Here is a 16,005-nt window from a genome sequence, read left to right as displayed (position 1 = left end):
TGATTGATATTTTTGAGTGACTCAAGTTTTCCCATCCATGAGAGAAAACAAAAACCACCAAAAACAAAAAATTCTGTGTAAACAATAAAAAAAAAAAAATCGAAGAGCCAATTCCCATAGCGTCTTTTCAATCTGAAACAAAAATTCCACAATATGATAACTGAAATAATATACATCAGTTAACAAGGAACCAAGCACTTAATTTCAACATACTTGTTATGCTGACTAGACAAGCTACGTAAAAGAAAAACTAATGATGTGATATCATTTACATAATTGCTCAATTGATTTTGAAATTTGGTGCTCTGAAAAATGCAGGGTGACAGAAAACAATTGCGATCTGCCAAGAACTCAAAAATTATATAAAAGAATAGCATCCTAGTTACATTTTTTCCTAAAAGGCATCGGGTCGGCGAACTGACATGTTAGTTACGAGAAAATAGACTGACCTAGGTTTCTCGATATTCAGATACACTGGTCGGTGGCGGCTCCGCTTTTCTTTAGAAGTTCAACTTCAACTCTGAAAGGTCATCCATTGGAATTTCTAGGCCGACGAGATCATGATCTTGTAGCGCTTCTTCATCAACATTCAACCACGATGCAATATCCTGACCTTGTCCGCCCAGACCTTCGGCAACATCTAGTTCGTCCATAGGGTCTATCCCGTTTAGTGGTAGATTTGTGAAGATACCGTCATCAAATTCTTTAGATGAATCGGGAGCCCTATTACTTGAAGTTTGCAATTCAACTTCTTGATCAAATTTGGCAATAGAACTGTTGACCGTCTCAAACGCTTCACGCAATGCTGGTGAAGTAACATTGTCCGTCTCTGTGACTCTGCCAAGCCCGTTTCCTGAAGTTGACAACTGAGCTATCTTCTGCTTAGGTTTTGTCTTCAGTTTGCGTTCGCCTCTACCGCTGCTTAATGATGGACGACCAGCTTTAGCAGTGGAGCTTCTTCCTGATGCATCTTTATTCTGCTCCTGGTCTCGTTCAGCCTTTTTCCATTTCGTACTAGTTGCAAGAGAATGGGTATGAGTGGATAGGGATCTAGAAGCAACACCGGTGACGTCGTCTAGAAGCACTTCCTTCTTCCTCTTACTAACTGAATGCTCACCCATCTGTGGTATGCTTCGATAGGGATCTGATGGACCCCGATCCATCTTATTACCAAGTCCAGATCTTGCAGCCATCACCCCTGGAATCCACATAGCATAGTCCAAATCTATTACCAGCATTCCAACAATATTAAAGGAAAATAAAAATTCATGACAAATTATTGCAGGAAGTTGAGATCAAAATGTTTGTATTTAGCTCATCAGTTGTCTGTAAGGATGATTGATGCTACGCTACATTATGCACTTTACATTCATTGGCAGCAAAAGGTGAAACTGACACCTCGGCAGCCCCTACAAAGTGGCCCCTCAATGTCTAGAAGGGAGGTAAATAATGGCGGGCTTCACCCAACAACAGCAGCACATGCAACGAAGGGTTGAGGCAACCGGCGGATGTGGAATTCCGCACCCTCTAGGAATCGGCCCCAAGCCTATTGGCAACAACACTCTTGCATGAACCAACTATGCGGGGGCTATGTACTTTACATTCATGACCAACAAGAGAAATGCAAATATTGCATCAATACCATATAGAAACACTTGTAGATAATTAAAAGGACAAATGTCAAAAAACTATATATTTAGCTAGGCCAGTCAGACCAAAGGTAAGGCTCAAATTGGGATTGTTATGGTATGGTTTATTTGTGAAAGGATTAGAGTTACCAGACTGCATGCTTAGGACAAACTGGAAATGCTTCATTAGATGTCAGACCATCCTTCTGCCACTAAAGTGATGCATCAAATGATGCATTCTAAATCCACCTTACCGGGCATGCTAACTAGAGAGTAAACTAAAGCAGTATTATTTAGCCTACTGAGACTACTCTCAATGTATCATGTACAAAGATAAAATGAAAAATGATATGAAACATGTTCAGAAAAAAATGCAACATGCAAGAGCCGGCTTATTACGTCATGAAACACTGCAGATAGACACCTAACAATGTTTCTGTTTGATGGAAAATAACGCAAGCATACCTGATTGCCGAACACCAAATTGCTCACTGCGCAAATCCACATAATTAACAGAACCAAATCCATCAGAATGTCCAGTGTCAATGTTGTTTGGAGGCCCTGACAAGAGGACATCCTGCAAAGGAGATTCACTGAAGCAACTTCGACCAGTTTTCTCAAATATATGGCATCTCTCCAGTGTTCGTTTACCAAAGGCCATTGCAAGTTGTTTTGCAACCTTTGTAACACCAGTCTTATGATTTGAACTACCTCGACCACCCTATCATAGACAACATATCAGTTAACTCCAGATAATATCTCACTAAGATGGATCGAGGGGGGGCACGGCATGTAATCTACAAATACTAATCTTTTTGAAATAAAAAAATAAAAAAGAGCAGCCTGGTGCACGAAGCTCCCGCCATACGGGGTCCCGAGAAAGGATCCATTGTACGCAGTCTTACCTTGCTTTTTGCAAGAGGCTGTTTCCAGGATTCAAACCCGTGACCTTTTGGTCACAAAACAACAACTTTACCATTGTGCCAAGGCTCCCCTTCAAAAATGTTGCTAAACGATAAGCTAACATGCAGGAACAATAAGTTATCACAAAAGAAATTCTAAGAAAACTAGTCAGAGGAGCTTATAGTTGACAATATCATAGACACATTACAAGGTAAAAATAGCATTAGATTGTACTGAAATGAAGCTCATATGGCACAACAAGAGACTGTGATATTTCCTTCAGAGAAACAATCTGCATAAAGAAATTGTGGCAAGCCTAAATAAAATCTATCAACTTGGACTCAAATCAAGATCAGACACAAGATCCTCATTTAACAAGTGCTAGTCACAACATAACTATTTGGAATCAGCTATATAATCCTATCCCTCCATTGAGATCATTATATAATTGGGAATATTCAAATCAATTAAATTACTTCTTTTTCATTCAGTAATATGTTATTTGGTCTCCCTCCATCTCTTACGTCTCCCTTCAACTCTTCAAACTATGCCTATTATCTCAACCTATTTTCCATCTCTTCATCTATTGGACCTTCTACTAATTGCTCATTGATATTAATGGTTTTATTTTATATTTTGAATAACTCCACACTTCCAGTATTCTCATCTGCTACATTAATGTTTTTTGTATTTTGTTTTGCAATGGTCCAACACTTCGATCAATAAAGTATTGCATGTAGTATTACAGTTGTAAAGAACTTATCTTCTAACCTAAGTGGCACTTGCCAATCATACATACTTAAGAGGCACCTCTCCATTTCGACTAATGAGTCTTTATCTATTGATGATATATTCATAAAGCCCTTCTTGTCGAATAATAAATCTAAGATATTCAAACTTTTGACACAAAGATTTCAGATTCATCTATCTTATCTATTTCAACAATTCTTTTCTTCTTAATAAAATCACATTTAATAGATTTAGTATTCATTCTTCTTATCTTAAAAAAAATATATAGCTCTGAATTCTTTTATTTTTTCCAAAAATTAAATCTTCAAATTTAATCTAATAACTCTCAGCAATTATCAGTATATCATCTGCAGAAAACATATATGGAGCTTTATCTATAAAAAAAAAAAAAAAGCAGCCCGGTGCACGAAGCTCTTGCCATGCGGATCCCGGGGAAGGATCCATTGTACACAACTTTACCATGCTTTTTGCAAGATGTTGTTTCTAGGATTCGACCCCGTGATCTTTTGGTCACAAAGCATATGGAGCTTTATCTATAATTATAGAAAATCCATTTTTCACTCTTAGTATCTCTAACGCTAATAACAATGTTATCGTGCATATAAAAAATGAGATTGCAGTAGTATAGAGAAACTTGTGCTAAAATAGATGGTTATGGGAAAAGACAAAAATACTACAAAATCCAAGTAACCACATTGTTCTAATTACCACTAGCTTTTTGTATGCCATCTCAACTAGTTTGTCCATTGCAAGCTGCTCGAGTTTTCTGTCAATTGAAAAAATTCAAAACTTTTAGTCATGGCAGATGAAAAACTAGATTGTAACAAGAAAAGCATAATGTTGTAACCATACCTCTCTTCAATTTCTTTAGCATCCTGAATTGCTTTCTCTAATTTGCTCAGCTGATCTTTCTTTTGCCTCACCTATTAAAGAAACTCAAAGTTAGAATAATAACTATTGTCAACCAAAAGAACAAAGAATTAAAGAAAGTTGGTGTGTCAATATATAAAGAAAAGTGCATTGACCGATAAATAAATTTTGATAAAAGCATGGCTATGCAATCTCTAAGCTTTTCGACAAAACAACCATTATTCTTATCATCCACATGCATGAGGAGGTGGTCCAAAATATCTGCATTCCCAAAATCTAGGATCTGTGATCCATAATCATTTGCGAAATAAATATATTCCAAGCATAAAACCTGTTGTAGCAGCCTCATCTGAAGTTCTGAAATGACCTTGTCAATTTCTCCATCCACGCCTTCAGAAAGATCTGGCTGTACAGATATAACAGGAAAAGTCAGTTTTATTAACAAATACGACTTGCTATGATTTCAAAGAACAATCCCACAAATTCAGTATGCTTCAAAAGGGTGAGCAAAGATGTATCATTCCAAAAAGTTTCTACTAGAGGTAATATCATAAAATATGTAAAGAACTGGAGAAACTTAGCAACAAGTCGTATACTTCAATACAATAAATATTACCTAAGAATCTCTCTATATTTAGGTATTAATTCAGGTTCATTTTGCATTCTAAATGGCTGCTTACCAAATAATATTTGGCCAGATTGCTAGACTATACAACAGTGATGGGAACCAGACTTAAAGGAAATCCTCCAAATCTTGGGTAGCCAGACCAATTCAAATGGTTTCTACATGAATGGTGATATTGAGGACTTAGACGGGTTCTGTTGTTATCAAGAGTGCAAGTGATTGTGGGTAACTTCTTTTAGATCCTAAGGTTGGGTTGAAGACTTAAAATGAGTTATTTTGGAACTAGTTCTCATTTATCTTGTTGTCTAGAATCTGAATTGGGAAAAAAGAACATTTCCTTGAATTCTTACATCTGAATATCAAGATGCACATATGCTCGTTTATTCTGACAAATCTAAGATTGAAAGAATGGGTTGCCTTGGGTTATTCTCCTATATGTGTCAGAGGCCCAGATGGAAGTTGTCATACCAGTCCTTGAGCTAGAGAGATCAAGGTGATCCTAGAAATAATTCTCTTGTTTTGGCTAAAATTGTGTATTTGAAAGATGAGGAAATTTCACTTTGTCCTCCAATAGATCTGGACTTTTCCATTGTACTCGCTGAACATAAATAAATTACCTTTTATCCCCAAAAATTTGAAAACTGTCCACTTTGGCCCTTCTGTTGGACTTTGGCAGGTCAACCATGCGGTTAACATCAACTCTCTCACCCATTGAGAAGATGAGGAAGCACTCAAAGGTATCAAAAATCATTTCACATTACCCTTCCAATTTTTTTGAAAACCATTTTGCTTCACCGTCACAAATTTCTGATACCATTTCATTTAACCCTGCCAAATTTTGATGGTTTTTTACACTTTATCCCCACACTTGTGTAGACAATTTCACTTTGCCATTGACCACTTTCTTAACCTAACAAAGTTTGGTGGAGGTGACAAAGTGAAACAATTTCAAAAGTCTAGGGGTAGATGTCAGTTATTAAATTCCAAAAGGTCAAGTGATAAAGTGGAATACTCTCAAAGAAGATATTCCTTAAGCGCCATATATTTGGGCACAATGTTTAACATCTTCCTTATTCTAATAATTTTGGACTAGTTCTACAACAGGTGAAATCTGTCACCTTGGCACCACCCCCCCCCCACCACCACCCACAATGACTGCCCCCACACCATTGGGAGAGAGTAAATCAGAAAACCGAAGACAGCCATCACAGGGGAGATTAATTTCTCGGTCTTTGAAGACCAACCCTTGCTCAATTCTGCAAACCTGCCATGTGATAACCAACTCGGCTATGCCCTGGAGCATTTCATCAGCTTATTATCAGAACAAGTGTTTACAGGTTTTCTTTTTAGGTTCTATAGGAAAGTGCCATCTGAGTTCAAGCTCCCAAGCATTCCAGGTATCAAATAGATCATTAAAGTCCACGCTACAATTAACACTACAATTTTAACTAGAAACCCATGTGTTCATATCATTTATCACATGTTGTTCACTTATGCCATACCCAATACCATTTTAAATTGCTTAGAAAGACCCCATTGTAACTAATTGTGTGCATAGATCGATCAATGACCAAGTGTCTTCTAAAATTGTTGACCTTGCTAGCTTGCAGTATGGCAATGAATTAAGCTTCTAGAGATTCTGAGGCTTGTCTGATGAATTGATTTATCCATGTCAAGCTGATTTGAGGGCAATCTTTTGTTTTCTTTGTACTTTGTATTACAAAGAGTATCCAGATATCAAAACACTTGTTTGCTGGAATTAATGATGTAGATAGACATAAAAACAAATTGAATCAGGGTGGATTGTCAAAAAGTGTATTTAGATAAGGGAAGTAACAGATTCGCTAAAATAAGAATGGGGATAAAGGCATTAGGCATCATAATTTTTTTTTTGTTGGATGACCATTCAATTTCTACTGCTCATAGCAGAAACAACTTTCTACACATTCCGTCTCCATTGCTTCTCATAGCATTCACATCCTCAATAAAAAATTAATCCAATAGTTCCCGTCAAAGTTTAAAATCTCGATACGTACTGAGGTTTCGATTCTAGACCGGAATGATATAGTTTTGGTACCGTATCGTGTTGTTCCGGTATAGTTTCGATATTTTTTAAATATAAATTATATAAACTAAAAATAAAAATTTAATCTAAATATTAAAAAAATTAAAATATATATTGAATTAATAGGCTAGTTTTATTAGAGTTTAATTAAGATTATTTAAATTATACCAGCTAGGAACTGATTAACTTATTAACATAAGTTTTTTAATTAAAAGCATTGTTCCTATTCCGCCTTCATCCCTGCCAGCGAAGGTGAGGCCATTGCGATGCCTCCACGGTGGCTGCGAGGCCTGCGCATGGTCTCCGTGGCAGGGGCGAGGTCCGTGCATGGCAGCTGCGACGGTCGCAACTCCCGCGCGTGGCCTCCGTGGCAGCCGCGATGCCCATGCATGGCCACCGCGATGTGCACGCAACACCTCCGTGGCCGCGGTACCTCGGGCGTGCTGGTGCTGATTTCAATCAGCAAGCAGCACAATATTTAAACCTTGGTTCCAGTACATATTGCAAAGCAAAAAGAAGTGAATGGAAAGATTTACAGTTGCACCTATGTCATCAACATATGAATATAAACAATATGGAAAAGTCATGTTTAGTTGCTTACCACTGTTTCTGGAAATAAGCCAATACTATGAAGCTCCATCAAGATCCTATCATCGAGAGGTATTTCCTCAAACTGGCATCTATAGGAAGAACTGTTGCCCATTGCCTCAAGCTGAGTGCAATTATTTTTTAGGTAATCAGAAAGATGGACATTATCAGCTTTTAGCATAGCATTATTTTCCACTAGTGGTTCATGACCAAACAATAAATTTTGGATGTTCACGTGCTTGAAGTTGTTTGAGGCTATAAATCCATCTCCCAGACTTCTTTTATGATTCTTGTAATCAAGCTCCAAGTCATCATCGATAACATGACTGTTAGAATCAGTATAAATATAATCCCTTGAGTACAGAAACAATGTCTCATCTTGGATGTCATTGTCAATCTTTTCAGACTCATCTTCTGAAATAAAGGCTGAGAGAAGCCTTTGTGAGAGGGGAACCATTTTGTGGCACTTTCTCTTAGTCTCTGATCTTCCAACTGATGTTTTGTCAAGTTGTTTCCCATCTGATGAATATGAGGGCCCAAATGTTTTGTTGGTTGGTCGAACTACATCTATTTGCTTACTAGCAAAAGAAGAGTGAGGTGAAGCCACATCACAAACAATCTCAACCTGAAAAGAAAACAATTTAACTGGATGCTTCAATATGATACTGAAGAAAATGTTATCTGAGCCAAAAATTTGTCAATTCAAAATAACAGTAGTATTGCAATACGATATTTATAGAAAATGGCAAACAAATGAAAGACACTCTCTGTGCTTGCAACCCTAAAAGCATCGAGGGTGAGCATTTGCAGGTAAGTGTTTTATTAATGAGTAGAATACAATAAAGTTACACACAACCTGAAAATTAGATGCGGCTAGTAAAATACCTCATGGTTAGCTTCAGGCAAGTTAGATAAACTTGCATCTACCTCCTCAGCAAAATGTATCTGTGAGAAAGGTAGATTCAGTAACAAGAAATTTTTAACCCTAATAAGGACAACAAATGTTGTACATATTGTTGCCAGTAACAAAATAAACACCAACCTGGTGCTTTACATAAGATATTTCCTCCAGTGTCGGAAATGCAAAAATAGGTTCCATTTTTTTCCAGAAACAGCTAGAACACGCATTACCTGCAAAGTGAAAAAAAATAAATAAAAAATTGAGGGAACAATGAACCATAATGTAAATCCACTTAACACTGAAGCAAAACATGTTTAAGATTAAACCTACCATTAGCATTGCGAGCATCATTTGCAGCTGCTAGTAAATCATCACGATCATCAATTGATGCTCCTACACAAATTAATCAAATTAGAAGACCAGATGAAGATAATAAATGGAAAACACCAGATAGTCGCTAAATGGCACCAAATATGGAACCTGCTGATTCTGAGGAAATCATTATTTGAGGACGTGCATAAGCCTTTCGGTCAGACATTTTCTTTGAAGGAGGGCGGCCTATCCTACTGCATGCAGAAATGGTACAAATTTAATACTAAATGAATTCACAAGTAAAATGTAGGAGAAATATTTTCATTCCTTAACAAACTAAGTCTTAAACCTTTCACTCCTTTCAGGACCTATCTTTTTGTTCTTGAGTGGCTTAATTGTATCAATACTTTCCATTTTTTCCTTTGCCGAAGGTAAACAAGCTTTTGATTGTACTGAGCTTCTTCCACTCCTCCCCTGTCTCCTAACTCCATCTCCAATCTCTTCTTTCGGAGGAGTCTTGTTCTTCTTTGTAGGCAAAAGAAAACTTGATGCCTTAAGCGAAGTTTGTGCGCCATCCTCTAGCTCAAAACTATCATTTCCCTTATCCTTGAACTTGCTTTCAACAGCAGCTGATTCCTCACTTTCTGACAACACAGAAGGGGAAAGGACATTATCGAGTTTCAGTTTACTGGACATGACCCTAGGAACTAAAAGCCCACTGGTGTCCATTGTTGTCATTCTGACTCCAGCATCAGGAGTTCCGTATCCTTCAGTTAAAAATTGAGCTTCATCCAAATTGGAGACAGGAGAAACAACATTAACTCTTCTCGTCCTAGAGATCTTTTGTGGCCGCTGACCACCCCATTGAGTTACAGGGGGAGATGATGACTCATTAGGCACAGGTCGTTTGCGATTGGTCACGGTTGCAGACTGAACTTTGTTCACGCCAGAAGCCTGTTCCCACCCATCCATGTTTCCCGATGAGCGAAGAAAACTGGGTGATGCATTCACTGAAGCACCTGAAGCAGTCCTAGGTCCCCTTGATGCTTTTCCTTTTACCAAAGGACTCTGATTTCCAGCTTGAGCATCCTCATGAACATTTAGCCTGATGTCATGATACCCCAAGTTAAACTTGCTGGATACCAAAAAAGGGAATCGGAAGTAAACAAAAGAAGATTTTTCTTAAAAAAAAAAAAAGCCACTGCCTTCTTCCAAAAAGCCTTAAGCATAAAATTAATATAGAAATAACTCTCTTCTGAGAAATGATATGATATTGAAACATACTTATTGCCTCCTTTAAGCAGCATTCGTTCATTGTCGAATCCACTAGAAAATTCTCGTCTTTCGTTAGGAACAGAACCACCATCTAGATCAATCTTAGGTGTGCCACGAGAGTTAGCAACACTAGGCTGCGAACAACCATCCATCTTGTTGTTTACTGTGCTTCCACTAGACAAACCAGGTCTGCGGGATTAAATTCAAGAAATTGTTAAGTTTTCTAAATCCTCCTAAAAAGATAAATTAAATTATGTAAATAATGATAAAGAATAATATTATTATTTAGCATGAATAGAATTTGAAACTTATTTGATGCAAAAATTCATTGCTTTTTATCAATTTAAACTCAAAAGAAGAAACCCATCCCAATTTCTTAGTCTCAAAAAATAAACAGAAAAATATATGCAAATAATAAAAAAGCAAGCAAATACGACCTCAATTTTCATCATGTTAGCTAAATCTCACCATGCTTCTAAGACATTCTTTTAGATCAGTTACTCTAATAGCTAGAACCATTGTAACTAGGATTGTCAAACATGAACTTTTAGCCCTTCCCAAGGTTTTAAGCTCTTTGCCATTCAGAAGTAAAACGTTATATAATTAAGAAAACAACATAAATCTAAAGTACAAATTAGCTAAGCTTCATTTATGTACTGACAGAAGAGACAATAAGACACAATATTGAAATTGTATATTTTGCTTAATGTTGTAGCTTGAAACACGTGAAGGAAAAAATGTTAAACTAGAATTTTGACACAAAACACTAGAAGGGAAAGGTTTTAGGTTTAGTACAATAAAGACAGAGTATATGGAATTTAAGTTTAGCAATATTATACGTAATGAGATAATTGTTAAGATAAGAGATGACGAGTTGCCTAGAACTAAGAGTTTTAGATATTTAGGATCATCTTTGTAACACGATGGAGGGATTGAGAGAGAAGTCTTACATAGAATACAAGCAAGATGGTTGAAATTGAGGAGAGCGTCGACTGTTTTATGTGATCGTAAAGTAATTCTAAAATTTAAAGGAAAGTTCTATAAAACTTCAGTTAGACCTACTATGTTATATGGAATTGTTGGGCTATGACTCGAGCACATGAGCAGAAGATGAGAGTTATAGAGATGAGAATGTTAAGCTGGATGTATGGGCATACGAGAATATACAGAATAAGAAATGAGAGCATTAGAGAAAAAAGTCGGAACTACGTCTATTGCGGGAAAACTCCAAAAACGCATTTAAGATGGTACGGGTATGTACTTAGACGACTAATAAATACTTCAGATAGGCGATGTGAAACTATGGCAAACAGGCACATCAAACGAAGAAAACCAAAAAAATCTTTGTTAGCAACAATAAAATAAGATAAAATTTATTTAAGTATAGATGATATAGTAACGGATAGGGCCCAATGGGTGGAATATGGCTTGAATGTTGATGTTGTAGCTCAAAACAATTTCTCGCTACAAACTTATATCCAAACAGGCAAAACTATTGAAAGATTACAAGAAAACCTATATAGAATACAAACTTTCTCGCTGTAAACTTTTTGAAAGATTACAATACACGATCAGAAATGAAACATGTAATTTGCAAGAAAACTTGAAATGAAAAACATGAATGGCGTACATATCAATTAGTCCCCAGAGAAATTAAAGAAAGAAAGAAAAAAAAAACTAAAATTTTGTAGCTTCTTAAACAATTGCAAAAAAGTTCAAAATTGCAATAATTCCCTTGTCTAGGTAACCAATGCAAGAAAAATGAACACATTATGAACTGCGAAATAATTTGTTAGATAGTTTGTCTTTTACAAACTGTAAGTTTCTTCTCTAGATAAAATATGTACAAGGGAATAACTTAAATTCAGATACCAAACTACATAAGATAACATGAGTAAAACTTTCAAGTCATTTAGAAGTGTTGTGGATTTCAATGTGAATATTACTCCTAATGAAAATCACAGATAAATTGGTTAACTTACTGAGAACTACATCTAGTACAGAATCAAGTAGGCAAAGAACCTTTGCATTAAAATTCAAAAAGACTACTTCCTTGAGTGGTTGACTCTTTATGTTTGAGACTTCGATTGGACTCTTGTAAGCAAAGTTACTCTATATCAGCAAGAAATTGTATGCTTACTCTTGTTAGCTGACTAACATAAATCAGTTTTGAAGAGACCAACATATAGCACTAGGCCTTCCTGCCTCAATTTATAAAGGATGTTAAGCTTACAAAATGGTGAAAGGATTTACAGGACATCCTCTGTGATAATACCTGAATGCAATGCCATCAGATGACCGCATACGGGATTCATTGCTAGGTCTCTGTTGTATTGACTTAATCTCTCTATCACTTTCCATCACTCTATTAAGGCCAACAGAACGTTTTCTTTTCATTTTTTTGTCCCATCCATCACCCATTGGGGGGAGTCCACACATCTTGTCTTCTGAAGGAACAGTTCCTCCATTACAACCCCGATGCATAGTTTTATCCTTCTCAAAGAGCACATTTCTGTCCTTCTCCACCACACCTTGCCTTGGCGGAATCGCACCACGAACTTCTGACTGATGGACAAAAGGAATTAGCTGTCATTATCTATCTATCACAAGTCAGATCTTCATACTAGAGTTTCACAAAAGCAGAATAGATGATAAAAAATGTGTGATCACCATAATTGTTTTTAGATGTAGATAAAAGAGGTGCATTATTAGTGTGATATTAGACACTTAAAGCATCATAACAAGAGAATCAAAATTAAGTTTTAGCAAGGGCAAGTCTTCAGAAAAACTCTAGCCAATGATGTCTGACAAGTTTGTGGATAAGGCATTTAAAACATTCAAGTCCAATTAATTATCATTTTTAAATTTTAAGAAGTGAGAGAGTCAGTAGCTTAGATCAAGAAAACATTTTGAGAAGAAACACAAACCCGTACTTCCGCCATTGAGGAACGAATCCGCTTGTTAGGTACTGCATTCTTTCTGTCCTCCAGTCTAGGACTTGCAAGTTCAGTTGGGCTTTGATGAGTCTGACTTCCCATCTTCACTGGGTTTGACGTGCCTGACTTGTCATTTGACTGATCTGTTCTTTGTCGTCTCCGTGAAATTAAATTGCGATACCTGTCCAACTTCACAACCGAATCGTGCAACAACTTTGATCTCTCCCTGGTAAAAGCATAGTTAAGTCTCACTGATAGCAACCATCATTCTATCTTACAGAATTAAAGTAGTTATTCAACCTTGAATGAACAGTTTGGTGCATTAACAAGCTACCATGCTAAATATACAATAGATATGGTGGTTGAATGTTAATTGTATATTTTAAAATAATTTCAGTCCAAACTATTTGCATCTATAGTCTAAAGTAGTACAAGGTTTGCACAAACTATCTACTTAGACATGCAAGATATGCATGGACAGGCTGCGAGATAAACTATCTGACTGCCAACTGATGAAGAATCAGAAGAGTACCGTGCTCTGTTTGATGACTCGTATATATTCCCTTTCAAACGCTTTAGATCCTCTGGTGCAATGGGAGGGATTGGCTTTGACTGTGCAGATCCAAAAGTGTGATCCTCCACTGTAACACCCAAAACTCTTCTTATTTCACCAGTGCGAGAACACTTTTGCTCAACCCATGAAAATATTTCAAATGGTAAATATTGTAACACTGTAGGTATTTCTGATGAAGACGCTGCATTTCTCAAGGTACCAGGACCAGCAAAAAGACTTCGGTTCTCCAGACTCTCGCGGAAGCCGCCTGACCTCTCTAAACCAGGACCTAAATGTGTACCGCGCTGCCCATTTTGATAGGCAGGAGCAAAGTTCGGGCCATCCATACTGCTTGAAGCAGACTCTGTCCTCGTGCTTCCTGCCATTTTCATCCTTGAATCAACCATAAAACGATTACATCCAACTCTTCTTCCTGTGAATGCACACTTTCATCTCCTTCACACCTCTAACATTCCAAGACAAATTCCACAAACCACAGTCACGATTTCAAAATCTACAACCTGCAAAACCAAGTTGAAGTGCACTCGGTGTTATGAAGATTGAAAAATTGTCCCTTTGGTCCAAATAAAACCTTAACTGCGCTAAGAGAATGAGCATGGAACACACGCAACTTGACAGTTATGGCCTAAAGTAAGGGCTAATACCATCAGCTAACATATAGAAAAAAGAATGAACAATTGATAGAGAAACACAAAAGGAAACCAAGCAAGCTCACTATAACTACAAACTAATGGAACTATAACTAGAACCGGTGGAAATCCAACAACTTGAGCCAAATCTTCGAAGCAAAGGCACAAAGTCGACTAGTCAATTTACCTGCACCGAAGCTAAAGCTCGAGGGTGCAAAGATGGAATACACAGAAAAGACAACAATCGAAGCAAATCATTAGCTCAACAAAAATAACAAGAACAAGAATAACAAATCTAACAGATCACAGCAGAAAGGAGTATAAGGGGAAGAATGAAGAAGAACCCTAATTGAGGAAGAAGCCGCGATCTAGTCCACGGGATACACCAACCTATTGCGACAATTCCAGCGGTAACCCGGTGATCGGCGCGGTCAGCTGCCAGCATTAAGCGATCGGAAGCGATCGGAACGTAATTGGGCGAGACGGTGCCGAAATCGATAGCGAAGCGAAGACCGAAGAGTCCAATCTAAAAGGGGTTCCGACATCGGATAAATATTAAGGCGTATATTAGAACTTAAACGGCAATAATATTTATCGGTAAATATGTTAATTTTTAACGAGAATTTTTAATTTGACCCCTAACATTTGTCAATATCTCATTTGTATTATTCGCTTTAAGTCAAGATTCTCATGACTTTACTCTTAGGTTCTACCTAAAATATCTCATGACAATGAAGATATTATAGATTCTTTTAAATCCATAATATTTTTCAAATATTTTTAGTGTAGGAGTTTGATTGAATTTAAAAACAATCTTTTCCTCAAACGAAGGATCACAATTATTCTCATAGTCTGAGTCTCTCCGCGTATATCTAGGTACCCTGATCTACTTCAGGCTTTTCTCATGAGCATCCGATCACCTTGACCTTCTCCGTCCCTCCCCATAAACATCCGGTCACATTGACCTGCTCCAAGACCTCTCCGCAAACATCCAGTCAATCTGACTTGTTCCTAGTCAACCCTCAATTTCGTTTAAGGCCATCTCAAATGACATCTGATCTGAACCATAACTCTGATATCATTTGTTATGATCAAAAGATATTCACATATTTTCATAAGGATATAATATTATGTATTTTGAGTCTAAGCTCTCATGATTTTACGCATGGATCGATGGATATTCCCTTAGACATTTTATTTGTAAGAAGTTCGCTTAAATTAAATAGGACAAAAAAATAAATAATATCATCATATTAGCATCTCGTTTTTCTAAAAAAAATATATTCAAATGAGCGTCCTATTATGTTTTAATTTTGAAAATAGCTTTACATTGAATATTGTCATAGAAGCTAATATGTTACATACTAGCCTCTACCCTCTTAATCATTGTAGAAGTTACCTATTAGATTCTATATTAGTTATTGTAAGGATAGTTTCTCCAATTGACATAAAGTTATTTTAACCTACTCAAATCTTGTTAGTCGCTTTAACTAGTTCTAGTCGACTTGTGTAGCTACTATGGCAAGTTTATTATTTCAAAAAAAAAAAATTCAGTCAATTAAAGACCTCTTCATTCGACTTAAGTATACTAGAGAAATTAGTTTCAAACGGTTGACTTTCTAATCAACTCCACAACTCAGTTGATTAAATCTCTCTTCAATCACCTCAACTTAAAACAAAATATAAACACATACGGTCAACTATTAAGTCAATTTTGTACTTAAGTCAATTGAGAAAGAATGTTCTTCAACCGAATAAATCTATTTGAGAATGCCAACTTAACACTAGATTAAGTCGTTAATATTTACTTATTGGACTTTCAATTCACCTATGCAACCTACACACTCGACCCGCGTATCAATTATATAATATAAGCCTAATCAAACTTAACCACCACATCGAGACATAATTGCACCAAAAACAAATATATTGAATTAGTAATAATATAA

The 16,005-nt window shown here is 36.6% G+C and overlaps 1 protein-coding gene across 2 annotated transcripts; it reads right to left on the bottom strand.

Moving 5' to 3' along the window:
• Positions 1 to 284: 284 nt before the first annotated feature.
• Positions 285 to 14,616, bottom strand: LOC122020262. 2 transcript variants are annotated; one of them, XM_042578115.1, is made up of 16 exons: positions 14,447 to 14,616; positions 13,386 to 13,927; positions 12,845 to 13,079; positions 12,193 to 12,482; positions 9,927 to 10,106; positions 8,992 to 9,747; positions 8,811 to 8,896; positions 8,661 to 8,723; positions 8,472 to 8,560; positions 8,315 to 8,374; positions 7,443 to 8,054; positions 4,483 to 4,557; positions 4,134 to 4,204; positions 3,990 to 4,047; positions 2,094 to 2,349; positions 285 to 1,198 (listed from the first exon to the last, which is right to left on the bottom strand). In XM_042578115.1, exons 2-16 carry the CDS (start codon positions 13,811 to 13,813, stop codon positions 501 to 503), a joined length of 3,957 nt encoding a protein of 1,318 aa, XP_042434049.1. In that variant the 5' UTR covers positions 13,814 to 13,927; positions 14,447 to 14,616; the 3' UTR covers positions 285 to 500. The 2 variants fall into 2 exon arrangements, with proteins under 2 accessions (XP_042434049.1, XP_042434050.1); XM_042578116.1 differs by having other exon boundaries at positions 12,851 to 13,079.
• Between the last annotated feature and the right edge of the window lie 1,389 nt (positions 14,617 to 16,005).

The sequence above is a fragment of the Zingiber officinale genome, chromosome 9A (assembly GCF_018446385.1).
Source record: "Zingiber officinale cultivar Zhangliang chromosome 9A, Zo_v1.1, whole genome shotgun sequence".
NCBI lineage: Eukaryota > Viridiplantae > Streptophyta > Magnoliopsida > Zingiberales > Zingiberaceae > Zingiber > Zingiber officinale.
This window is presented reverse-complemented; position numbering and strand designations above follow the sequence as displayed.

Bases quoted from the DNA above. Each gene is read 5' to 3' on its own strand.
- LOC122020262 (XM_042578115.1), bottom strand. From the start codon at position 13,813: ATGGTTGATTCAAGGATGAAAATGGCAGGAAGCACGAGGACAGAGTCT. The intron at 8,375-8,471 runs GTTGGTGTTTAT...CCTTTCTCACAG, and splicing joins TATCTTATGTAAAGCACCAG to ATACATTTTGCTGAGGAGGT. The intron at 1,199-2,093 runs GTATGCTTGCGT...TGTGGATTCCAG, and splicing joins ATTTGGTGTTCGGCAATCAG to GGGTGATGGCTGCAAGATCT.